The following is a 25692-nucleotide window of genomic DNA, read 5'->3' as shown; positions in this document are numbered from 1 at the left end:
GCTTCCTGTACATTTATTTGTATTCAAAATACAATTACTTGTTTAGTTGTGTGCACTAATAACTCGTAAAAGGCGTAAACCTTATTTTAAAAGTTATTTATTTACTTTCCAGTCTACCGTTTTTCTTGGTGGGTACACTGGTGACGCCAGTGAGCTGTGTGTGTTCACTTGACCTACAGGTTGATGTAATCCGGATTGATACGCTTATTCGCTCTCTGTGGTCGATTTGTTAGGCCTGTCGGCATTCAAAATGGCGGCGCTCATATCGTCGACACGTGAAGTGTTTACAGAAGCAGTGAGAGCTGTTTTGGAAACGTGGCCAGTATTACAGGTACATACATTATAAATGTATACACATATATGGCATCGGAGTGCCCTCTGATCAGATGTTGAAGGAACGCTAAAGTGTGTGGCGGAATAACAGTTGATTGCTAGCCAACATGCTAGCTAGCTAAGCTGGGAGCTTTTCAAACAGACTAATTGCTTTTGAAAGTGGTAGTTATTGCACAATATATATTATCGCTTACCGCACAGTACATATCTAACCTACAGTTGTTTGTGTCCTAAGACGTTTGCTGAAATCATGTACGTATTACATGATTGTTGTAGGTTAGTAAACACAGCGTACCTGTTTGGATACAGATAGTTACAACGACAGTCTTGTTTTTTGAACAAGGGAGACCGAAGTTCGTTTAGCTTGATGGGGGTTATTACTGCATATTCCTGCTCAACCATGTACTCCATAACGTACTGGCGCAGATAGCGGTGGACAACGGCTTCGGTGGAGCGCACAGTCAACAAAAGGCAGAGTGGATGGTCGACGCAGTTCAGCAATATTTTTATGACAATGGTAAGCGCTGTTAAAATGTTCTGTTCACTGTGACTACGACGCCCGCCTTCCCCAGAATGTATGTCTGTACCACTGCAGCTAAACACGTTTACATGCAGATGACCTACAACCAGCCGAGGTGGAGGACTTCCTATCCGATCTGATGAACAACGAGTTTGATACCTTGATTGATGACGGTAGTTTGCCGCAGGTTAGATGCTTTTTCTATCAAAACACAAGCATGACATATATTTGTGATCAGGTTATCGAAAGAGTGCATATAGCTAAATTATACGACACATAATGTAATGAATAACATTAAATTAATAACATGTATAGCATACTGTATAGAACTAAACAGTTCTGTAAACTGGGGGGGGGGGGGGGGGGGGGGGGGGGTAGATTGTCCCACCAGATTTCCTCTCTGCCACCCCAAGCACAAACACCCCCATCCCATCACACCCCACATACACATCGGCTTTCAAGAAACGATGCAATGCAGTGTAGAACTGGGACTGCCTGTAAACTTGCAGTGTAGAACTGGGACTGCTTGTAAACTTGCAGTGTAGAACTGGGACTGCCTGTAAACTTGCAGTGTAGAACTGGGACTGCCTGTAAACTTGCAGTGTAGAACTGGGACTGCCTGTAAACTTGCAGTGTAGAACTGGGACTGCCTGTAAACAGAGTGCTGGTGTTTGGTTCAGGTGGCACAGAAGGTGTGTGAGATGTTCCAGCAGTGTCAGCAGGGGAGACTGGGAGAGGTCAGAGAGCACGTCAGCCAGCTGGCCCTGAAAAACGCTGCCGGGAGGGCAAAGGTCACACCTGTGAAAACACCTGCAGAGGAGGAGGAGGAGGAGGAGGAGGAGGAGGAGAGCGAAGACGAAGAGGTCTACCAGATTTTTTTATTCATTCGTTTTTACTTGGAAAATAAGGCATGATTTTGAAGTATTCAAAGCACCCCAAATACAACGAATATGAAATGTATTATGCATTTGTAAATATAAATCCTTTACATATACATATTCATTCTGTGGGCAGTTGCTCTCAGCCTGTTGTTATCGGTAACGACACTCACTGCATCTGTAAGCATCGCTTGTTTGCACAATCAATATGTGCTTGTTCTGAACAAGTTGGGTCATGCTCCCTTTCTCTGTTCAGTCTATGGAGTGTGACGACCCGGGAGCAGGGGTCTCGGGGAAACCGTGGCAACAGCAGCCTCCTTCCTCAGCAGCTACTGAGGAAGAGAAGGAGGAGGAGGAAGGCTGGACAGTGGTGCGCAGGAAGAAATGACCCTAGTTGCATACATACACACTTAAAGTTTCCATATGCAGGAGGCTGTTTGCAGACGCACCCCTCACACTGCAGCTCTGGATTTTAGAGCCATGTTCCGCCATATGAGAACAAAAACGCACATCTGTGGCTGGGGGCTCGTGTTGGGGATTTAAAAAGAGCGTTTTGTTTTGAAGTGGAACAAGAAAGGATGGTTATGGTTACTTAAAAAAATTATTTATTTACTTTAGTTGTGTAATGTGGAGCCATATATATCCAACCAACAAAAAGGCATTTTCCAGTGTTGGAAAGGTCCGGAGGAGGTTACCGGGTTAGATGTTCCCGTATTCACATGTTCCCGTATTCAGTTCTTGGTGCAGGAAAATGCTGCTTTCTGCATCTTTACGAAAACTTTGAATGGGAAGCTCGATTTTAAAGCCGCTATCAAAGACTCAACCATTATCAATGATATCTACAAGTCTGCTGGAATATTTAACTGACTAGATATTTGAAAAAAAAATTAACAGATGCCAAATGGCACCATTTGGGTTTATTTTGTAAATATTTAATTTGCCTGTCATTAATGCGGTAGCGTTTCTCTATTCTTCAGTCACTTAACAGCTGGCTCATAGACTTTCATTATTGGTCGAGGTGGCCCCCTTGTGGCCACTGCAAGAACCACAGGACAAACTCATGGACTGCAGTCCATTGATTGTCCGTAATCTACTGCAGTAGTGCGTGATACAGACAAGGGCCTATGGTCCAGTATTCTACAATATTAAAGAACTGAGTGTATCCAGGGTATTACATTAATTATCAACTGTTTTGATGGCTTTGGATACTGTGTATAATTGTATGCTCTACAAAACATGTCTATTAAATTACCCCCTCCCCCCGCAAAGGAAAAACACAGTTGCATTTGATTGTATGATGGTTTATTTGTCAGTAGTACACAGGTTCATGACTTTGTCTTCATACATATAGTGTTGGACAACAAGCATTCCTCACACTGCGAACAAATAAAAAAAAAAGTGAAGGCATTTTCTTTTTTTGAACATTTTCACTTTTTACCTTTCTTAGGGCATGTCAAGGCACTATTGTAACATATAAACACGACCGTTCAACACACAGATGACTGTACGATGAAAACCATTGACATAACCTATAGATGTCAGCTCCCTCATGTCAAGAGCTCAAAGCTTCTTTAAATATATATATATTTATATATGTATATAAAAATTATATATTTGAGGTTCTACCTAAGAATTACGTGTGCTCTGAATATTGTTTCTTCAGTGTGATTTTGCCTTAATACTGACACAATACATTCTCAAGAGTGTGTGTACTTAGGGTATTTACCTCTGGGCAGGTTGCTAAACTGACCTTTAAGACAACTGCACAAACAGGGTGGGAGGTTTCAAAGAGGAGAGAGAGAGAGAGGAGTGTGTGTGGGGGGGGGGGGGGGGGGGTGTTAGGAGCTGATCCAGGGATGCTGTAGGCAGGCGGCTGCTGTAGCTCGTTTCTCTGGCAGGAAGTCCAGCATGGTCAGGAGGAAGTCGCTGAACTGGGCCGCCTGCTCCAGTGGCCACTCGTACTTCTCCAACAGCACCTCAAACAGGCCCCATGGCTTCAGGTTACTGATGTGCCGCAACTCACCTATACACACACACACACACACAGTTACATATAAAGAACAGATGAAACAACCGTCTTCCACGGTCCCTGCTGGATAATCGAACAGTACGCTGCTTGTCCTGAGTGCAGCATTGTGGGTCGTGCGCAGAACACGGCGAGGCCGTGTGGGCCGCGAGCGTGCCAGGGTCATTACTCAGAGACGCTCGTGGTTGGTAACCTTGTGCGGCCTGATGAGAGACGGAACAGGTGATCGCTAGGGTTACAGACACACGAGCCCAGCAGGCCCGGCTTCACAGCTGCAGGTTGGAAACCGGAGACGCCCCCCCCCGTCTACTTCCACACCTGCTCCAGTAATCCTACACAGCAGGATGTTGGTGAAGAGGGGATCTTCCCCAGACTTGTTTTTTAAAAACAAATAATAACCCGAGCAGCTATGATCTCAGAGCTATTAACGGCGCTCATGTGTTAAGACTGAATGCTGTCATGAGCTTATTTTTGTGAGATTTAGATGAATGCTGCATCCATATCAGTGCTTCACCCCACAAAGCAACCTGAAGCAGACGTCTCTCTATATTTAGCATGGGGGGGGCATGCAGAGAAGACGGCTGACGAAGGTTCTTATCTGTGTTCATTGTGTAGAGGGTGAGTTCTCCCTCAGCACCTTTTCATCTTACCTCTGCGGTTGAAGTACTCGCGCGAGTATCTGCCTGAGAGCGCAAAGTGTGTGGGAATAGGGCCCAGGAGCTCGATGATATGAGCCAAGTGATCTACAAAAAACAGTAAATGACACACAAAGCCCTCAGTGTCAGCACAGGCACGTCTCCATCAGAGAGAGAGGGAGAGAGGAAACACAACGAAGAGGATGAGAAGAAGAGATGGACCGACCTTCGTCACGAGTGTAGTCTTCCCCTGAATGTGGCTCAAACAGATAATCGCCTGTGGCCAACTCGAAGGCCTGAAAGCATGTACAACAGGTCACCGTTAGTACCAGCACCTACATGGGTCACCCTACTGGAGCTGAGTGAACAGAGCCAGCAGTGGGTAACACAACCAGCCTTCTGTTGCTTACAAGCATGGAAGCTTATCCACGACCAGACCAGACCAGACCAGACCAGACCAGACCCGACCCAGACCCAGACCCAGACCCACACACACACACACGCGCGCGCGCGCGAGACTGATGCTTTAGTGCAGCCAGAATTGTATTTATCATATAATTGCAAGGGTTAGAAAGCGCTACAGTTAACAAACGAGGGTCAGAGTGAATCTGTGCAGAACGGTGCGACCGGCCAGGATCATGTGTCCAACACCGGCAGGTCAGTGCGTTCACTACAGCGGCAGCAGCAGCGTCTCACCATGCACGCCGTGCTCCAGATGTCGGCCGGCGGGCCGTACTCGGCGCCGATCAGCACCTCCACCGCCCGGTACTGCCGTGTCTGGATGTCCTCGGTGAAGTGCTTGTGCTGAGGGCACAAGGCGCATTTGTGCTCAGAATAGCATTGATCAAAACTGATAATGAACAAATAAACAAGCAAACAACATGGATAACATGTTAAACACCCATTGAACCTAAATCTGTTCGTCTTGCTCTTCTGGGTATAAAAGGTACAATTGCAAAGGACCTGTAAAAGTATTTGGCTAGAATTTCACCTTTTCCCATGATGACATGAAGCGTTCCAGGCTGTGGTCAGAGAGCTCTGCTAATACTCACCCCTCTTCACGTCACTACTAATACTCACCCCTCTTCACGTCACTGCGCGCAAGCCTGTCTGCTCTTGGCACAAGCTCGATCGCACTATCTACAGAGTTGGCGCCTCCATCTTGTATTATGGTATTATTTTTACTTTATTTCGAGTAATGAGGTCTGTTAAATGTCTATCCAGTTCTGTATGTGCAGCATTTGAAATTCTATAATCTAAATCGTTATCAGATCATTTAATTAAATTCTTGAGATACACTATCTCATGTACCCATGTTATGACTTTCAGTTACTTTTACTACAGGAATTTGGAATAATAGGGTGGCAACATTCTTGTTAAATGTCTGTTGGGTTTAGAAGTATCTAGTTCGGTTTATATATAATTTTTTAAAGCTCTAAAAAAATAAATAAATCAAGAAATCAAATTTTCATCGGACCACGCCACTATATTCGTGAACACTTTCCCATATGCTCTATACCTTGTATAATGATGCCTCCTATCACAATTAGATATGCATTAAATAAAGGCTGAATATCACTGCCCAGATAAAACTCAGACTGCACCTGAGCGTGGAATACAATCAGGTCTAAGCCAACTACTACAGTCAGCCAACACTGGAGACTCTGTGGGCCAGAAGCCACCAGACAGCACACTAGCAGATATGAACGTAGCGATAAGCACCGGAATCACAAAACAACCGGTTTAACAGAGACCATCAAACTGGTCTGTGGTGCTGCAGTATTCATGCTGGAGTCCCTACGCTGGCCTCTCCTCTGGTCTCCCTTGAAAAAGAAAGACCAAAAATAGGTTAACAGCACTCAATACTGCAGAGATACACAAGAGAAGTAGCAGTCAAAAGAGTAAATGAACCAGCCAAAGTTGGTCCAGTTTCAGGTGCAGTGCAGCATAACCCGGTGGACCCACCTATCCCCTGTGGAGCCCTAACAGCACCAGGCGGACGGGCGAACGGGGGAATGAATCATCACGTCGCACCAGTGTGCAGTGGTTCAGAGATCTCAAAGTAGAGCGGCACAATCTCCCAGAGCAGAAACCAGTCAGCATTACAGCAGCAGATGTCCAAGAGTGGGACAGAAACGTGAACATGGCAGCCCCTGACATGATCCATGCCTACAGGCTAAAGAAAATGAGCCCTGCATGGCCGACTACCAGAACAAATTAGACCACCTGCTCCCATCAGGGCTGGCAAACAGAAAGAGCCCAACAAGGGCCAAACACCATCCAACTACAAACCAATAACCTGGCTGTCCACAACATGGAAGTTCCCGTCAGGAACACCAGCCACCAAGCTGAGTGATCATAGTACATGAAAGACAACAAAAGAGTTCAAAGCACCACCTACTGGCTCAGCTGACTACAAGAGAGGACAGGACTCCACGGTACATGCCTGAACACTCCAATGCCACGTTGCTTCTAGTGGTTCATTGACTCGATGAAGTCCTTTATGGCCTTATTGACCTTAAATTACTTCATCAATTCAATGAAACACTAGAGGACAAAACTACAAGCATACAGGACAAGACGTCTAGGGCAATAACTCGTCTAGGATGATTACAGAGATCACCGTAAAGTGGGATATACAGCAAGGAGATTCATTGACCCTCACTGCAATTCTGCAAAGGCCTGAACACTCTCAGCCAGCTCAATAAACGTGGGAACAGGTACAGATTCAGGAGGAGAATGACCATCAGACACCTCCTGTACATGAAGGAGACCAGGATGTACACCAAGACGTGGAGACATCGACTCACTGATGCACCTACACCTACAATACAGGAATGTTATTTGGTCTAGAAAAGAGCAGTTGACTGATAGTACAAATATAAAAAGTGATATGGGGATTTGAAAACTTACACAACGCCATATAACATACCTGGAGGACACCTGCAAATACCTAGGGATTCCCCAACGACACAGGAAGCATGAGTCAGAAACAGCACCATCAATTACCTCCATAGGGCAAGGTAAGCCCTCAAGAGGTACATACAACAACAACAAAAAAATCCATAAACATAAACGCCATGTCAGTCATCAGATACCCAGCAGACACAATAACTTGGCTAAGAGACGAACTGGACGCTGGTGATATCAAGACACGGAAAACCCATCAAAACAACCAGAAATACCCCCCCCCCCCCCCCCCCCAAGGATATACTAATGAGGAAGTGCCTCAGTCAGATGGAAGATGAGGTCACCATGGAAACAGTGGATGTACCACAGAAGTACTAGCATCATGGCAGTGGGCAAGGTGCAGAGAACAGCCATGGCAATAAATGAGTGCCTGGGACGGCTACCCCCAACATGGATGAGTGGTCCTCAAAAGACCCCGGAGTGATGACATCTATCTGAGCGCAGAAGAAAGAGCTAAAGCGCCAAACACCCAAGTCCCGAGAGTGAGGAAAAATGGCATATTTGTAATCCCATTAGTCCAAATACCTGCAGTCAAACAATTCAAAGTAAAATAATGAGTGTATGGGAAAGAGTTCACGAAGAATATTATGGAGTATTTAACAATCTGATTTGCTGATTTTACAGAGCTTCACAGACACAGAACCAGATAGACATTTCACAAGATTGCGCTATCCAAGTGATCCAAATTCTTACAATAAAAATATTCTTTTGTTCAAGAATGCTTTGGAGTGGTAACAAATGGTATATTTTATAAAGTTTCAAAATATTATGTATTGTGATACAAATAGACATTTACAGAAAATTGCCATCCTTTTACTCCAAATTCATACAGTAGGAACATTTACAATTCACATCATGCAGTTCTTCAAGGATGTAGTGAAGTGATCTGATCATTTGAATGTGATTATTTCATAGAGCTGATATATTTGCATATGGCGAATTAAAGAGACAATTAACAGTATTTTGCAATCCCATCACACCAGATTCCTGCAGTATGACTGAAGTTCTTAGCATACGTATGTGAGGTATGTGAGGTATACGTAAGTGAGGAAGTGTATTTCAAGAATATAGTGGAGTGAACTGATAACTAGATGTGTAGAGCTTCAAACGTTACACATACAGAACCAAATATACAGGATATTGCCATGTGGTTACGCAAAATAGTAACATCATGGGTATGTTCATTTTTAGCTTACAAGTTATATTGTAACTAATTTTACAGTTTGTCATCTCAATACACCAAATTCCTACATTAAAAACACTTCAGTGTTATACTGTGTTTTTCAAGAATATATTGGAGTGAACTGATAAAAAATTGATGTGTGGTTTTTGTCATTTTAAAATACACTACAGTGAACTAATTAACAATTTGCCCAATTCTGCTACGTAATTTCTCTTCATTATCACAGTAAAACAATGAATTCTTATAATGAGTAGATAAGAAAGTAAACTTTATAAATATAGTGGAAGTAACTGAGAAGAAATAGATTTTAACAGGGAAGGTTGGAACTTCCAGCAAATGTTTCTACATATTTAACATACATATTTCCATTTGCCACATTAGACTTCAGTAAGACATGCATAATTAATCTGTAGAATACGTATCTTTACTCTAAAAGTGCAGGACCCTTTCCTCCCTGCATCATTTCACAAGCAGGCTACAAGACCTGGGGTCCCTCTCAAATCTTCCATGTACACAGGACAAACAAGCATTTGCAAAGTGCAGATGGCATGACTGCGATTTCTCATCTGAGCAAACTAGCATGAACATATTAAAACAAGACATTTGATCAGTCTGACTAAAGGGCAATTAAGATTAAAATGTAGAAGGGTAAAAAGGGTAAAATGTAGGTCAATATTTGACAAAAATTGCTTTTAAAAGAAGTGTAATTTGTTCCAAGTCCACCATGCTAGCTGTTTATGTACATGTCCGTGCATACTCACTGGAGTATTAGGAACACACCCAGACCATTCTTAGCTTGGTCTGAAACCAGTTTAGTTTTGGTTACATGTATTACTTTTTTTTATTTACTGAAAATGTTTTACATGTTTAATATACCACTGTATGTCAGAATCATACAAACATTTCGCTACTTTAGATTACGGTCCCTGGGACTTGTTTTTTGAAGTAGAAAGCTAAATTTGGATTTTTTTCACATGAATCTCCAATACTTTAATAACGTTTAGCTTTTCACTCTCAGTGACTGCTGGACACAAAAACTATTGGCGAAACATGAGTGGGCTACAGGCACTACAGCACTGAAGTCATAAAGAGAAAACCACCATGATCTGCGTTGGGCTGATGACAATGACAACAATGATGGTGATGGTTGGCTATCTGTCCTCCCTGGCCTGACACAACCCTTCTAAGTGTAGTGAAGCAGAGGGAATGAAAGAACACTGCTCACCACCCAGCAGGCGTTGCCCAAGTCTGCGATTTTGATGTGGATTTTATCTGCGTTCTGGGGTTCCAGAGGGTTTACCAAGAAATCTGCTGCACTGAACGCTACAATCACAAACAGAAGGGCAAACATACTGCACATTTCACCACATTATGTTTATAAATTATTAAAATGTACACATTTGAATGGGAATTGACACTCCTGGTATATGCATATCATTAAGCATCAGAAATGTCCTTAATGTTCACTTCTACTTTGTTCCCCAAGCACATGTTTTCTGCAAATGCACTGAGTAAGGCTCACGTAAAATACACTGAGACCATGTTCTGAAAGAGTGAATGGATGAGAGAGACTGGTAAACACTGACTGTTGGGAGAGAGCAGGGATCGCTGGCTGTCTCTCTCTGTGGAGTATCCAGACAGGGTGGACAGCGCAGACTCAGAGGTAGCAGACAGGATGGAGCTGGATGTGCCGGAGAGACCAGACCCAGGACTGGAGAATCGCACAGGTCCGTAGCCATTACAGCCCTCCTCCAGCCAGGCCGAACCAGAACCTGGACTGCCCTTAGCACCTGGGGCATGGTACCCGTTACTGTTCACTACAACAACAAATAAAGGGTCCTCTGTTTAGGGTACGGAGCACAAAACATTATTTCACAGCATTTAAGAAGAAAAAGAAAAAAATATATACATGAATATACAAAATGTTGCCACACTTAACAGTTGAGTGTGCAACCTGTTCCAATTATTACAATAATTTTAAATACTAATTTCTTTAATATCTGAAATAATCTGTCTCAGCTTGTTTGTGATTAAAGAGGAAATATCCAATGAAGCATAACGGTATCACAAACTAACAGAGGACGTGGATGTTGGTTTCCTCTGCCATTTACCAGCATTTATAAATGGTTGCATGTATGTTTTGCTAAGATAAAAAGTCACGGACATTTTGTTTTCCTCCACCACCACAGATCTACATGATCTCATTATTAAATCAGATGTGTCCAAACCAGTTCCATTTCTCACTCTGTGTGTGTGCAGCGTCTGTCTCCTCCCCGTTTTCGCTGAGCCTCATGTGCGTCCGTGCGTTTCCGGAACCTTCCGGCGGGAGTCCGTCCAGCTCCTCCATCCTCTGCAGGTCATACAGCCTCTCATCCAATAGTCGCTGCTGACGCTTGGCTTTCCGCTTCAACTTCTTCTTCTTGTTCTTTGACATCTTACCCGCCTGGACAGACACGCAGGCCCCCCCCACCCCACACACACACACACACACACACACACACACACAAGACGCAGGAGGTCAGTTAGAGGCACTGGTGTTGGATTCCATACAAAACTGAGACTGGTGGTGTCGGAGGAAAGATCCAACTACAAGTCGGTGCCATGCCAACTACAGCAACCACAAGCTGAAAGGCTTTAACAAAAGATCTAAATTTGTGATCTATTAGCTCTTCAAACCATAAGATTTTGGTTCAGTGCTGAGGCCAGGGAACAGTCTGCCTTCCTGACTGTTACTCCACAGAAAGGGCTCTTGGGTTGTATTTAATTGTAGCACTGATCTCAACGCATACTGCACATTTTTGTGGTCAGTCTTCCTCTTACAAGGCCGATTAAAGTGTTTGGCCATTTGAGTTCATCAGCAGTGTTAGAACAGAACAGACTGGACTGGACGTAACAACTTATGTTTGTGTGTCCTGACTGTCACACATTGTTTCTGATTCACTTATTCTGCCAGGTTAACTAATGAGGGCTGGCAGAGGGAACAGCAGACCGAAACTTCCGAGTCATTTTTTTAAGGTGTTCTAAGTTTACACTGATGCTGCGACATCAGGACAGATCAGAACTCTGCACAGGAGGACACCCAACACCCGCACGCCATCTGCTGCTTGGGGACTATTTAGGGATGGCAGTTCTGTTGCTATGTCAGCAGTCCGGGCCGAGGCACGACATAAAGCTCGGACCCCGGGAGGCGGAGCGCCATGCCAAGCAGACACGCCGACCTCCCACGACCGGTGCAAAACCAGCATCCAGACACACCGAAGGAAAGAGCCACTGCTACTGACCTAGATTCAGTACTACATTCTGGAAATTCCAGGTGAGGGCCAGCAGTGCAGTCAGGCATGGGCCCGCCCTAACAGAGACGGACGTCTCACGTGAAGGGCTCACGTGTCAGCTGTACAGCAGACAGTCAGATAGCACTATTGCAATGTTTTTTGCCTTTCAAGAGGTTTTTTGGTTTTGGCAGATGATAAAGTGCAAACAGACTTTGATATGGTTACATTTGAAAGCCTATACAGGTGTAGCCGGAGAGGACTCTCTCGGGTGTAGCCGGAGAACTGAGGCCCTTATCAAATACAGAAAAATTAAGAACCAATGTCCTTAAATGTCTGAATAGATGGTTTGATTTTCCAGGGTTCATAAAAACGCTCCCCCTAAAAACAAACAAACAAAAACACCATTAAATGGTCAAAAATAAGACTACTAAAACAGAATGATGATTGATCTACCAAATCGGAATCAGCTACTGTAAATCTACTGTAAATTCCTAGATAAATGATCTCTAAATGATCTCTGTGACAACACAACAGAAAATAGTCAACAGCTGACAACCATCACCAGTGCTGCTGTATGGGGTCCATGACCAGACATGTTCGTTCAGTTAGAGATACTTCACTTACGAAACCACAACACTAATGTTCATTAATATACAGTGTTAGTGAACCAGAGCTGCTACTCAAACCACGGCAACAAATAACTACCCAATCAAACGCCAGGTCTTTCAGAACAGAGTATAGAAGAATGCTTTCTCCTTCCCACTCCCTGAGGAAAACACTCACAAGTCTGAAGCTCATTCACATACTCAGAGTCAACGGTGTGACAGCCGTTTGTGGTATTACGTCTTAGCCGCATAACGGCAGCGTTTGGCGTGTGATAAACCGACTCGAGGGAAACCGAGCCCGCCTCATCAGTCACACTGCCAATCTCCCCAGGAGAGAGCGCTCCTCCCAGCCAATACACGCCGAGGAATCGCACATCCTGACTTGTAAGAAAATCCACTTGAACCAAATCATCCTTTGTTCTGCCAGTTCCTGCCTTTGAAAAGGATTTTATATGGGTTAAAGGAGGTTAAAACGTAGGAAAAAATTATACAGCTTGCTTGAAATGCCGTAACATGCAGGTGACACTTCAAAGCAATCTCCTATAGGTTAGTGATGAATTCCCTATGCACAAACTGCATATCTGAGAATAAAATATCAAAGCCAAATCCACTGATTGAAAAAACAAAATAAAATGCTACTTATAATTGATATACTGGAGAGTATTTGCAGTACGAAAGTTCCAAAAAACACAATAGTTTACCAGATGAAAATGATTAAATAGACAGTTAAGAGGTAAATGGCCAATTAAGAGTTATAGGGCAGTTACATGGGAAAATACACGTTATGACTGCTAGGAGAAACAGCTAAATGGCCGAGGATGAGCTTGAGTTTGCTAATAATGAACAGGATCAGCAGGATCCTGTTGGACTACTACTATGTCAATGTTTCTAGTGATGCTTTCATGAATCTGCAATCCAGAATTGAATTGATTGGCAAATGATTTTAATTGCGTGCAGTGACTTGGTTGCAGATTTGCTGGTTGGATCTCTGTCCCAATCCGCACCCCCACCCGCCCATTCCCAGATCAGCAAATCAGTGGAACTGGCTGTGCAAATGTCTCCCCGTGCATTAAGGCAAGTGCACACAGAAGGCAGTGGCGGGTCAGGGGTCAGAAGGGTACAGGCAGACTGAAGCAAAATGGCATGAGGACCAGGGAAGAGCAGGAAATCTAGACGACGACCTCACAGAAGCAGGCAGCGCTACGAACGTACCTGCTTGTCCCTCGGGGCCATGCTAACTGCCATCAGAAGAAGAGAAAGCCACAACGATGCAGGAGCGAGGGAAGAAAGAGAAGAAAAAAAGAACAAAAACAGAAAGAACAGGACACAGTTAGAAAGCAAACGGAGACTGAGTGCAGGAAGGAAAATGAGCGGAATATTCACCAAAGACACAGCAGCACCACAGAGAGACTAAGACACCCTATGCACATCAGTCATGAGAAGAGTGCTTAGTTCTGCAAGACGTTGGGCCAGAAACTAAGCCGAGGAGCCTCTGTTTCAAACTGACACCCATTTATTTTGTCTGCGTGGAATCATTTTTGTAAGTTTCACTGTTACGACGGAGCAGTCAGATGTTGGCAGTTATGTCGCAGATTTAAACAACACGGCCTGTTCAGTCCCCACTGGCTGTTCAGTCTGGCGTGTTTCTTCTTCAGCTGCTCAGCCATTAGTTCAAAAGCAGACAAGGAAGAGAGAGATAAAAAAGGCCCTTGAAGAAGCAGGACGCTGCTCTGGGCGAGTGAGTAGGTGAGTCGGGTGGAGACGTCTGTCTCCATCATCACAAGAACTCCATTAACTCCGACAACATTAGCCATAACCACGTGACTCTGCTGCTGGTGGTCTTACAGAGGCTGCTCAGGCACCGACCTCAGCTGGAACAAAGTCTGGGTGTCTGCATTAATAATTAACCTTTTTGCCCACCCTCACCCCCACCCCCACCCTCACCACCACCCTCACCCCCACCCTCACCCTCACCACCACCCCCACCCCACCCTCACCCCCACCCTCACCCTCACCCCCACCCCCACCCCCACCCTCACCCCCACCCTCACCCCCACCCTCACCCCCACCCTCACCCCCACCCCCACCCCCACCCTCACCCCCACCCCCACCCTCACCCCCACCCCCACCCCCACCCCCACCCTCACCCTCACCCCCACCCCCACCCCCACCCTCACCCCCACCCCCACCCCCACCCCCACCCCCACCCTCACCCTCACCCTCACCCCCACCCTCACCCCCACCCCCACCCTCACCCCCACCCCCACCCTCACCCCCACCCTCACCCCCACCCCCACCCCTTCCAAAACAATTTAGCACATAAATTACAAGTGATTACAATTGATTCTAATATTATGAAACCGATGCTATAGAATTGCTTAGACAAAGCGATAATCTCCTTTCACTTTGATAGCAACTGTTACATAGGATTAAACACTGGATCATAGGTGTACACGCAAGTAGACGGACAGGAGGAGAATCAGTTCCTTTATATAAAGTCAAAAGCGCAACACGTATAGGACAGAGTAACTACGTGCAGTTGGTAAGAATCATGTGTGAACTGAATACTCAGTATAAATTTGCATTGAGTTGGCAAAGAGGATAGTGTAAGTTACATGTATAGTCAGTAGCTCCTTACTGAGAAGCCATATATTAAGTCAACACTGTCAAAAACTGTAAACTGACAAAGTAATTATACATCATGTCCATAAACAGTACAATTAAGAACTGTCTATAAACTGTAGAGTCAGTAAATGTCTATGTAGCACAGAGTCACCAATGTGCAGCGTCATCAACAGATGTCAGCAACACATGGAGTCGGTGGAGTGTGTCAGTGAAAGGGGGAGGGGCCTTCCTGGAGAAGGGGCGTGTACTTTACCAGAGGAGCCAGAGGGGGGCGGAGCTCCTGACTTCTGCCACAGAGTGGCTTCTGCTGCTAGCCGCCTCACATACACATCGGTCACCTCCAACAGGATGTTCTCTGGCTTTATGTCCGTGTGGATGATCTTACATTTGGTGTGTAAATAATCCAAACCCTGCAGCACCTAGGATTGAAGAAAAAAGAAAGAAAAGGACTTCTTTTTTTCTGAAGCCTCCGTGGGTGGTTGTTTTGGCCATTTTTCACAGCGTTTGGCCCCTAACAAAAGGTGCAAGGGCAGGCTCTTGTCCAGCTTTCTGTAATTCCTGGCCACACTTGGGGTTTGGTCATGTGACCTATGCTTCTGGAAGGGTGAAGATGGCAAGTGTGCTCCCACCTGACGCAGGATGGCCTTCACACACACCAGAGGCAGACCCATGTAGTTCGACTTGATGATCCATTTCAGGAGTTGGTGCCCAAGAACTTCCAGCACCATACACACATCTGAGGAGCCCGTGGGTCAAGGTGTCTGACCTACAGTGCTGCATGTCCCAATCCAGTCTGCATTGGTGCCGTGTCCAGAGACCCACCACAACTGTTTTTTTTTATTGATTCTGATTGATAGATTGGTTGGTTCAGGTGTGCTAGAATATGAGCAGAGCCAGACCAAACGTGTGGTCTGTCCAAGGGCCTCTGTGGACTGGGTTGGAAAATGCTTCTTTAAGTCCTTAAGTCCTGTTGCAAGACCTAAATTAAACCTGAACATTCTAGCACAAAACTTTCAGTGTTTATAGAAGCAGATGGAGATGCACCTAATAGAACCTCCTTCTCAGTTTAGTAAGGATACGGACGCCATTGACTCCTGATATCTTGAAATCGTCGATGAGCTGAACTACCGTCTCCCGTTTGGGGTCAGTGGGGTCACTGTCTCGAACCTGTCGAACATTCCAACACACACACAGATATGACAAAATAAAGTACACTCAATCGACCATCAACTTGCTTAGAAGATCAGGTAAAAGAAACTGATACAAGCAGGTCAATATTTAATATCTTATACAGAGACAGAAAATTGAAGCAACAAATGGAATGGAAGAAACAATCCTGAATTCCTAGCAACAGTAATGAACACACAGATGCATTTGAATACAACAGACAAGTTAAAACTTTACACACTTCACCCACTTACACATCTCAGAAGTTTAATCTCATCCAGTGCAGTTTCTGTGTAATGCGGTGCACTCTTAACCACCTTCAAGGCCACAAATCTCTTCCTCCTAAACACACAGGCGTACAGAAGCGCACGCGCACACAACAGTGAGTCTCGGCCCCGATTTAGTTCTACCACAATTGAACCCTGATCCCAGTGTTACAGAAGACCTAAAGGCAGATGAGCACACCACGAAACCTACATAAGAAAGGCATGTGCTTGTGAAGCTGAATTCAGCAAACAGAAATATTTCCAGTTCATGTACATTAGACTGCAGAATGGGGGAAAAAACTAAATGAAAATTAAAATTGTTCCTATATAAATTGATAGCCAATTCTGAAAACCAGGTAGAGCATTGTTAATTGTGTAAACGGCAGCAGTCTCTGCTAAACACAGTGTTGGGTCACTAACCAAAGCCAGCTTCACGGAGTAACCTTCAGTGTCTGGGACTGTAAACAGATCAACCTAACGCGCAGGGAACGGCTGCTTGCCGAAGCCACGCTAGCAGCACGACTATTTACAGTGTGGAACCTGCCGGCCTCACTCAGCAGCGGGGCCATGTAACACTGCAAAATCTTCACATATTAGGGCAAGCACGCCATGGAACTGACTTTCAAGTGAAACTCTTTTGAGCTGCTGACATTAGAAGTGACGGAAGGTTTTCAGAGCGATTAAGCTAGGTTTATACTTTATGCGAAAAAAACGTGAAAGCATAACTGAGCCTTTACTCACTGAAGGTCCCAGCATAGCCACACAGTGGAGAAGTGGCCCCATCCTAGTTTCCTGACCACATGGTATCTGCCATTAAACAGGTCTCCAATCTTCACTGGGTAATAACCTCCTACAACGCAACATAAAGAAATGTATATTTCGCCTCGGCTGAAAGAGATATGATTCATCTCATTTTCTTGAACGTTGCTTAGCACTGAATTAATGTTAGATGATATAACCAAATGGCTTGATAGAGTTAATGATGAACTCAGTACATATATTATGCAAGACTACTAATCCATTTAAAACATAAAAAGATCAAGTGTATCCATCTGTATATTTGTGTAGAACACAGTCAGACAGCCCTATACGGTTATTACACAAGCTGCCTAAGGCTCTGCTAATTATGCAGAGGGGTCTGTATTCCCCTCGACTCGGAGAAGGTGTAGACGGTTAAGACTTCAAAGGTGAGGATGAATCGGAACAAGCAATGAAGGGAAACCTGTGTACTCTGATCTCCAAGCGTGACATCAGCAGATAATATTAAGTCGCCTGGCTAGCTTTCAGTGTCTCTCTCTCTCTCCAATCTGATCGCGACGCCAACTCTGATATTACAGACACACAATATATTGACATATCTATTAAGAACGTGATGCATTAAAATGTCAAGCACGACTATTAAAAGTGTCAGACCTTTACAGTAATCTGATGGATTCTCCTGCTCTTCATCATCAGATCCGAGTAGCTCCGCTGGAGGTGGAGTAAAGTTTGGCGGCGGGGGACTGAGAGCCTGCGGTGGGGTTGTCTGATTGGACGGTGCTGGAGGAGTAGGAGGAGTTGTGGAGAAGAGAGAAGGCAAGCCTCGTGATGGAGCTATAGAAGCAGCAGGCGTCTCTGGCGAAGACAAAACGCTGGGTGAGGGAAGTGATGTCAACGGGACAGGGATGGGGACTGAGCAGAGGTCAGGGGTCACGGGCTGCAGGTCTGGCGGGCTCTGGGAGAGTTTTGGAGGTGGAGAGGGGGGTGTGTCTGGAGGAGTGGTTGGTCTGTGGACGGTGAGGATGTGGCACAAATCATCTGAAGTCGGGATTTCAGGCCTGTGGATAAAATAATTTGAATAAATGAAGCAATAAAGGTAAAATTAACTGGGTGACATTTTATTTTTCCATTAATTTTTTTAAACAACTGTTCTGGCCAAATAAATACAGTACAACTCAAAGATTCAGTTCAGAAATCAGGCTGTTAATTCTGGTCTCTGGAGCACTCCACAGCTTAGCCTTTTCCCAAACATGTCTAATCATCTAATTATCTCATAATGGAACATGAAATCAAAACCCACTAAAATGTGCTGCTGCGCTATGAACCTCTAGGAGTAGAAATAACATACAATATAATATTTTGACAAAACTGCATTATTTCATAAAGGAATATATATGAGAAATTATTTGTCATTTTCAGCAGCAAGTAATTTTTAGCACATTGCTTGTGTGCTCATGAAGGACCCCTGTCCATTATGTCCTGTTTCCCTGGAAACCTTGTGTACTTCACTGCAGTTTTGACAACCTTTATATATTTTACACTACAAGAATCAAATATATATATATATATATATATATATATATATATATATATATATATATATATATATATATATATATATATATATATATATATATATATATATATATATATATAGAGAGAGAGAGATTTAGATATTGTATAGATGTAAGCTTTTTAGAATAGAGCAAACCATAAACCACATACACTAAATATATATATATATATATATATATATATATATATATATATATATATATATATATATATATAGTGTCTATTACTAACATCAGTATCAACCACAACAAGGACAAGGTACAAATTGGTTACAGCATACCTAATTTTAATGCTAGTAGTCATTACATTAATGACATATCTGTTTGCATTGCCAGTTGTTGCTATGGTAGCAATGAAGATAGGAAACTTTGGCATGCACAGATGATGGACCTCTGTCTGAAACATCCAGTTTCTCTGGATGTAGTTGTGTACCACCCTGCACTTTTACCACCTCACAAATACTTCATTACAGCCCTCTCTCCCACAGCCTCACTTACTTTTATTTTATAAGTATTTCCTAGAAATGAAGTTTGATTAGCCTTCCATGCAATTCCACAATATCCTCCTAGAGTACCAGACAGGCCAAACAGATACATGTTTGTATTCCTGACCACATTAATAATTTGCTTCACTCTAATTCAAATCCTACAGACAGACCACACAGACCACAGCTGTTGAGCAAACTGCATTATTGAAAGCACAACTAACAACAAATACATCAGTATAAAGCACACACGTTATTTCTGGGACAACTCGATTTTTAAAAGCGTTTTAAACTTGTGCGTCAACAGTCAAACAAGGTGACATATAGGATATAGGAAAACAAGCCAGTTTTTTGTTGACTTGCTGTTTATGTATCAGTATCTAAGCGGTTTGTGCGACATGTATTGTTGAGGGGACCTGAGGGTCATTAAAATAGTCCCATGTGGAGGGGAGGACATGAGTCAATGTGCATATGTGGAGAGGCCAGTCTCTCTCCCTCACGTATTTTTAGCTCTCACACACTCACACACACACGAGACACCCGGCCGCAAAATCTGGGACACCGCCGTGCGCAGTGATGTGTGTGTGAGGACACCTACCCAATTTCCAAACTCGAGATGACCTCCCTGGTTGCTTTGCGCTGTTTCTTGTTTTTCTTTTTGGGCTTCTTGCCCTGGTGGCCCTGCGGGAGCTCGTTACCACCGGACACTGCCGTTAATACAACAAACATACAACAATATCCCGTTACCACCGGACACTGCCATTAACACAACAAATACACAACAATATCCCGTTAGCACCGTTAGCTCCAGCTAGCTGCCTAGCTTCAACAGACTCTTAGCCACCTAGCAGCACATACAGCACTGTAACAGCACACAATGACAACCTTAACGAAGGCAACAGGAGTTTAACTGAATCGTTTCACATCTTATCTTGTGAAGATATCTGTTAAAATCACTTAAATTCGTGATCAAGATGAGGAGACTCCGCTCCGTCCCTCGCTAGCACCGGATAGCGCTGCCTGAATGAGAAATGCCAGGACAGCGTTAGCCTGGCTATCCAAAACTGCTAGCTGAGCTTCAGATTTAAAAGTTTAAAGACGTTAGTCGCCCTGAACAGACGGATACACCCAGACCGCGGTGTTTGTAGTCAAAACTACGCGGTGGGTACGCGTATAATCGTGTTAACGAGTAGTTTTAAAAACTCTCACCGTTCGTCGATATCATCAGGGCAGCTGTCACCGCACGCACACTTTCTGTGATTTTTTTTTTTTTTGTCTGCGCATGCGCACGGCTGAGGACCCGTAAGAACAGGGGGCCAAGTTTGAAACCTCTGGGGGGCGAGTGATATTAGGGGACATGCAGCAGCCTGGGAGATGTAGCTAACGGGGAAAGATACACTGGAGAACCAAACGAACCGTTTTACCGAATGCATCTGTAGTGTGATTTATTTCAAAAAAATGAACGAATAGGCTAATCTTACTGGGACTATTCGAACTGCTAATCTGAATTTAGCATTACCTGGATTTTCAGGCTCGGGCCTCGTTCATTGCGCCAGCTGGCACTCCGTTGAGGATGCATTACAATACATGTATCTAAATCAGTCAAATAGACGACAGGATCTCTCACGCCTCCTTTGCTGTGCAGCGTCACAACATAACGGGAACCTGCATGGTATTGCGACCCCCTGCGCCCCTCCATGGTCTGATGTGAAGGTGCAGAGGCTGTATGTGGTCTCAGGTTGATTTCTGAGGGGAAGTGGGGGTTGAGACTTAAAAGAAGAGTCTGGTGCATCTTTCTCGTTTAGAGCCTTCCGTTCTCTCTTCTTATTCCACAATACCGTCTATAGGAATATTTATCTTTGTTGAATGAATACATCGGGGAATGGCTTGCAATATCCGTTTTCGTGTTTGCCTCGGTTATCTGCGGTGCTGCTGTCTCTTATACGAGCTGGTAATAACGGTGGCCACATGAGGCGTGAAAAAGTGCCCTCCGCGTGCGTAGATGTTTGGTGGTGCAGCGATAAGAGTGCAAGCAAAAGATGCGGCAACAGGGCTCGCGCGCAGCAGGGGAGGCACATGGGCGCGCTCCGTTTGCCCGAATTTGCTTAGGAAATGACAGGCGCCCACTTCAATGGGGAAAAAGGAACAAAAACGTGTTGTATTTGGAAGCTTAAAAATGCAACACTATTCATTATGTCTAAGGAAAATGCGTAGAAACCTATTAATAAGCTTCCGCGTTCTGGTCGTCCACTATGACCTCTTAGAATGGTAATTAAACACTTCAATAAATACATTATACCACTGGAAAAACACACTTCTGTTGTTAAAATTATAACTTTATTTTTAATTTCTCATACAAATTAATGTCAATATTTTGGCTCCCAATTTCTTTTCAACAGAGAGTAATTTTATCCAGCTTGGAAAAAAAGTTTTTCTTTATAATATTTACAAGCACATATACACAGCTGTTAGGAAATTATACCCAATACAAATACAAAAGAGAATTACAGTTCATGATTGGCCCAAGTTCTCCTTTAACCTGGTTTCCATTACAAAATTACTATATATTCATTTTTTCCCCCTTGTATAAAAAACTGTAAAATATGGCGATTGGCGAAAGCTCCACAGACACAATTCAAACAATCCTGATCAACTGCATCTACTGTCCCTCAGGTGCAATATGCTGAATAAAAACAGTATAAGGACGTTCAGGGCAACAGCGACTAGCACAGACCATACAAATACAAGAGACTCTGGCCTGGCCCAACAGTCTCTCTTCTCTCAGAGAACCATGTGTTACAGGAAGTTCGCAAATAGCCATTCACACCATCAGGAAGTTCACCTCAACGCCATGTACAAGGGCTTGCTAACATGTACACACATCACATTCATAGGAACACACTTTCTCAATAGCATACTGGCCAAAAATCAAACAAAACCAAATCAAAAAGCCAACCTCAAGCATGCATAAATTTACAATAAGTAAGACTACACTGAGAGGCCAAACACATTCCAATTTAGGCTAACAAACATATACTGAACAAATTAAATAACCTTTATAAGTCTGGGTTTATAATATTGACCTCCTATTTATAAGTAAACCCTGATATTTCTAAATTACAAAGGCTAAATAAATACACTCAATTACCCCTCCTTCCTCCGTCACACAAGTCCTTAAAGTAAGAACTCCGTTCTGATTAGTCCAGAACCGTGAACTGAAAAGTCCAGAAGTACGGATGTCTACATCTTTGTATTTTCTTTCATTCACTGCCTTAGAAGCAGTCACTCGAATTTATACAAAAGTGCCTGCACGAGGGACTCGGAGCTCGCCCAAGCGATCAGGAAACACAAGCGATGGTTTATAAAGCTACGGAAATGAAAAAGCACGAGATGCTAAGTGCTGCACGACTGCAAATCAGCAATGAGAGGAGAAAGGACTCCTATCCACCATCATTGAGAATCTCCATTTACACTTGCTTCACCTAGAACTCCAAACCATCCACCTGAACTGAAGCAGAAAAGCTCCGTCAGACAGAAAGCGATACGGAGCAAGTGGCAATATTGAAATCACAAAGAAAGGTCAGACATCCTGAGGCGTTGTCATTTACAGTAACTCTACTACGTGTCCAGTTTTAAAAAGTGGTATGAATGGCAGAATCTGTTTTGGCCAGCCCTTGTCTCTCAAAGTCCACATATTCAATCGTTGTGGCACCATTCTCCTCACTATTTGGCAAGTAACATTGTCAAGCTCGTATACTGTAATCGGTAGTCATTATAAAAGGTTATAAAGAAGGCACATTTGGTAGTCATTTATAAATAAGCACTATTTACAGTAAAAATAAGTTAGTTTCTATTCAGTGTCATCACATCTTCCAAGCCAACTGCTGCTCTTTAAATCACTGTAACCAAGCAACAAAGTTGACTGGCTCCACCCATCACCCTGATCACCAATCAAACCCGCCCTCAACGGATTAGAATCATTTGCCATGTAATGCTATACACCACTTCTGCTTTCGCTTTGGACATCTACCACATCATGCTAGCAGATAACTAGCCTCATTCCTTTCAGCTACATTTGAGGCAAAGTACATTAAACTTTTGTGAACCAGACATTATATATATATATATATATATATATATATATATATATATATATATATATATATATATATATATATATATATATATATATATATATATATATATATATATATATATATATATATATATATTTATATATTCTATCCTTCTAAGCAGCAGTCACTTCTAACCTTGATCTGGCCATGTGTCAACAACATGTCCTCCCTCCTAACTTCTATGAGCTAAAGCAGAAACACTACAGTGCACCACCACGCAACACTATTATCTCGTGTTGACTCGTGGTTGCGTTATTTTGAGCATTGTAAGATTAAATTAAATGGAGGAACGTATTCAGTCTAATTCCCTAACAGCAGTTTTTTTTCCCATAAAAAAAACACTAATTACTAGAAATGTGTGACCTACAGGTAAGAAAGAGTGTAATTTAAAACAGATACATGCATACAAATACAACACACACACACACGCACACACACACTTGGCGCTGCATTGACTTATGGCACTTGTGCTTACAATTCGTAATTTGACACGATCTGCAATCTAAAACCGTAAATGTAAGAACCCGACTAATGTTCCTGAAGGCTCCGCGGATCACTGTCCTCTCTACATGTGGTAAGCCATGCAACAGCTACTGCGCATTGTGCTGTCACAGCACGCACATGCACGGGGGACGACAGACTGGCAGGGCCAGAGGAGACACCTGCGTGAAACTACAGCAGAACAACCACACGCCCACACACAGCCAACACGCACCCACATACCTACAACACACAGGTCAGCATCGGCACTGAAGAGTATGCAACACGAGTAAGAAAAATAAAAACAATCTAACAAATAAACAAAAATGTTAGTTCAGTGTGCTTAGCAGAAACCCCCCAGGGGGTGTGCTGTTTCGCCCCACACATTCTGTGATGATACCAAGCAAGGCATCTCACTCGGTCCTTCTGTTCCCCATGGTGAAGTATTCTCAAAAGGGTTCATATGTCCAGATGTGGGGGGGCTGACTCCTCTCCATCAGATCTCCCACAGCACCGAGCTGGCTTCTCTCAGCCATGACGGGTTTAATCATGGGCTCTTTACGAGGTCAGAGGTAAAAGTTCAAAGGTCAGTGACTTTGTTCTCCACCAGGGCAGCGACCTGCTGTAGCCGATAGGCTAACTGCATTTTCTGCCCTGCGGCGTCCTCTTCTAGTGCCATGATGATCTGCGCACACACACACACACACACACACACACACACACACACACACACACACACACACACACACACACACAACCACTTAGTGCATGAATAATTACATGCATTAGCAAACAAATCCATTGTCATTATGTAGTGGTCTGATCCAATCCCACTTACTGACCTGATCATAATATTTGTTGATGTACTTGTACAACTCGTGCAGAGCCACCAAGCTATTCATCTCTGATGCAAAACTCTAAAAACACATGAAAAAAAACTGATGTTAAAGACTAAACCATTTACTGTTTAAAATAAACTAAGAAATAATGAGTACAGTCATATTCAGGTGTTACTCCTAGTAGCTATATGCAGTGTTCCCTGACCCGGCATTTCAACATCGTTACATTAATTAACGGAGATCCTGAAGAGCTGCAGATGGTAAAGTCCTCGTGAACACTGAGGTTGGAGAACTCACCCCAGACAGCTCGGTGAGCATGGAGTTCATCTCCTGATAGCAACCAGACGCGGCGCTGTGGATATCACTGTAGTACCTGCAGCAGAGACACGAGCCTCCGTCACCACACCTGCACCTCTGTCACACCTGCTTCCAGCGGCAGTGAGCGCCATGAACCCCGCCGTTAGAAAATGCCCTCGCGCCACAGACGTTGCGCAGCGTTTCTCGGCATTTAAAAGAGTCACGTCGAGCAAAAGTGATCGTGGTCTAGAACATTCTAGAGCAGGGGTCTCCAACCTTTTTGAACTGGGAGCTACTTCTTGGATACCAGTTATTGCGGAGGGCTACCAGATGTTGAGCGGGGGGGGAGGGGGGGGGGGGGTGGTTGGCGGCGAACGAAACGCTATTGTGAGCTATTTTTAAAACAAGCCCGCAGGCGACTCATGACATGGGTGACCCCTGGTTTATTCAATATTGACGGCAGCCTAACTTTTTGATTGACAGCTAATTGAGCAATAGAACACGAGAGGGAGTGTGTTATCGTGAATATATGTACATGCCGTTACTTGACAACGCGTCCGCGGAGTGATACAGAGAATGAGAATACCGTGCTGTTATCACACATATCTGCAGGGTTAGAACACTTCTCAATCAGTCGGATTG

At 43.9% G+C, this 25692-nt stretch overlaps 3 protein-coding genes across 6 annotated transcripts in view; 1 reads left to right on the top strand and 2 right to left on the bottom strand.

Annotated features, from left to right (window-relative positions):
- Positions 1-191: 191 nt before the first annotated feature.
- tsr2 (TSR2 ribosome maturation factor) lies at positions 192-3138 on the top strand. Its single transcript, XM_077004044.1, has 5 exons — positions 192-331; positions 760-850; positions 949-1040; positions 1534-1716; positions 1988-3138. The coding sequence occupies exons 1-5, from the start codon at positions 251-253 to the stop codon at positions 2117-2119; spliced, it is 579 nt and encodes a 192-aa protein (XP_076860159.1). The 5' UTR covers positions 192-250; the 3' UTR covers positions 2120-3138.
- srpk3 (SRSF protein kinase 3) lies at positions 3116-20591 on the bottom strand. Its single transcript, XM_077004043.1, has 16 exons — positions 20508-20591; positions 19897-20005; positions 17894-18297; positions 17222-17330; positions 16469-16556; positions 16127-16214; positions 15677-15783; positions 15301-15466; positions 13635-13660; positions 10790-10988; positions 10132-10362; positions 9771-9868; positions 5089-5196; positions 4619-4688; positions 4408-4500; positions 3116-3754 (listed from the first exon to the last, which is right to left on the bottom strand). The coding sequence occupies exons 1-16, from the start codon at positions 20521-20523 to the stop codon at positions 3570-3572; spliced, it is 2097 nt and encodes a 698-aa protein (XP_076860158.1). The 5' UTR covers positions 20524-20591; the 3' UTR covers positions 3116-3569.
- A 2947-nt stretch (positions 20592-23538) lies between these two features.
- The window catches only part of plxnb3 (plexin B3), a 52857-nt gene continuing 50703 nt past the window's right edge, over positions 23539-25692 (bottom strand). For all 4 annotated transcript variants that reach the window (XM_077004040.1, XM_077004042.1, XM_077004039.1 and 1 more), the window contains exons 33-35: positions 25051-25126; positions 24757-24831; positions 23539-24599 (exon numbers count right to left, since the gene is read on the bottom strand). In XM_077004040.1, coding sequence (XP_076860155.1) covers positions 24495-24599; positions 24757-24831; positions 25051-25126 — 256 coding nt within the window. In that variant the 3' untranslated portion in view covers positions 23539-24494. The remainder of the gene's footprint in view (positions 24600-24756; positions 24832-25050; positions 25127-25692) is intronic.

This window comes from Brachyhypopomus gauderio, chromosome 4 (genome assembly GCF_052324685.1).
Source record: "Brachyhypopomus gauderio isolate BG-103 chromosome 4, BGAUD_0.2, whole genome shotgun sequence".
NCBI classification, from domain to species: Eukaryota; Metazoa; Chordata; class Actinopteri; order Gymnotiformes; family Hypopomidae; genus Brachyhypopomus; species Brachyhypopomus gauderio.
Note: the sequence above shows the minus strand (reverse complement) of the source record. Positions and strands in the feature narration are given on the sequence as shown.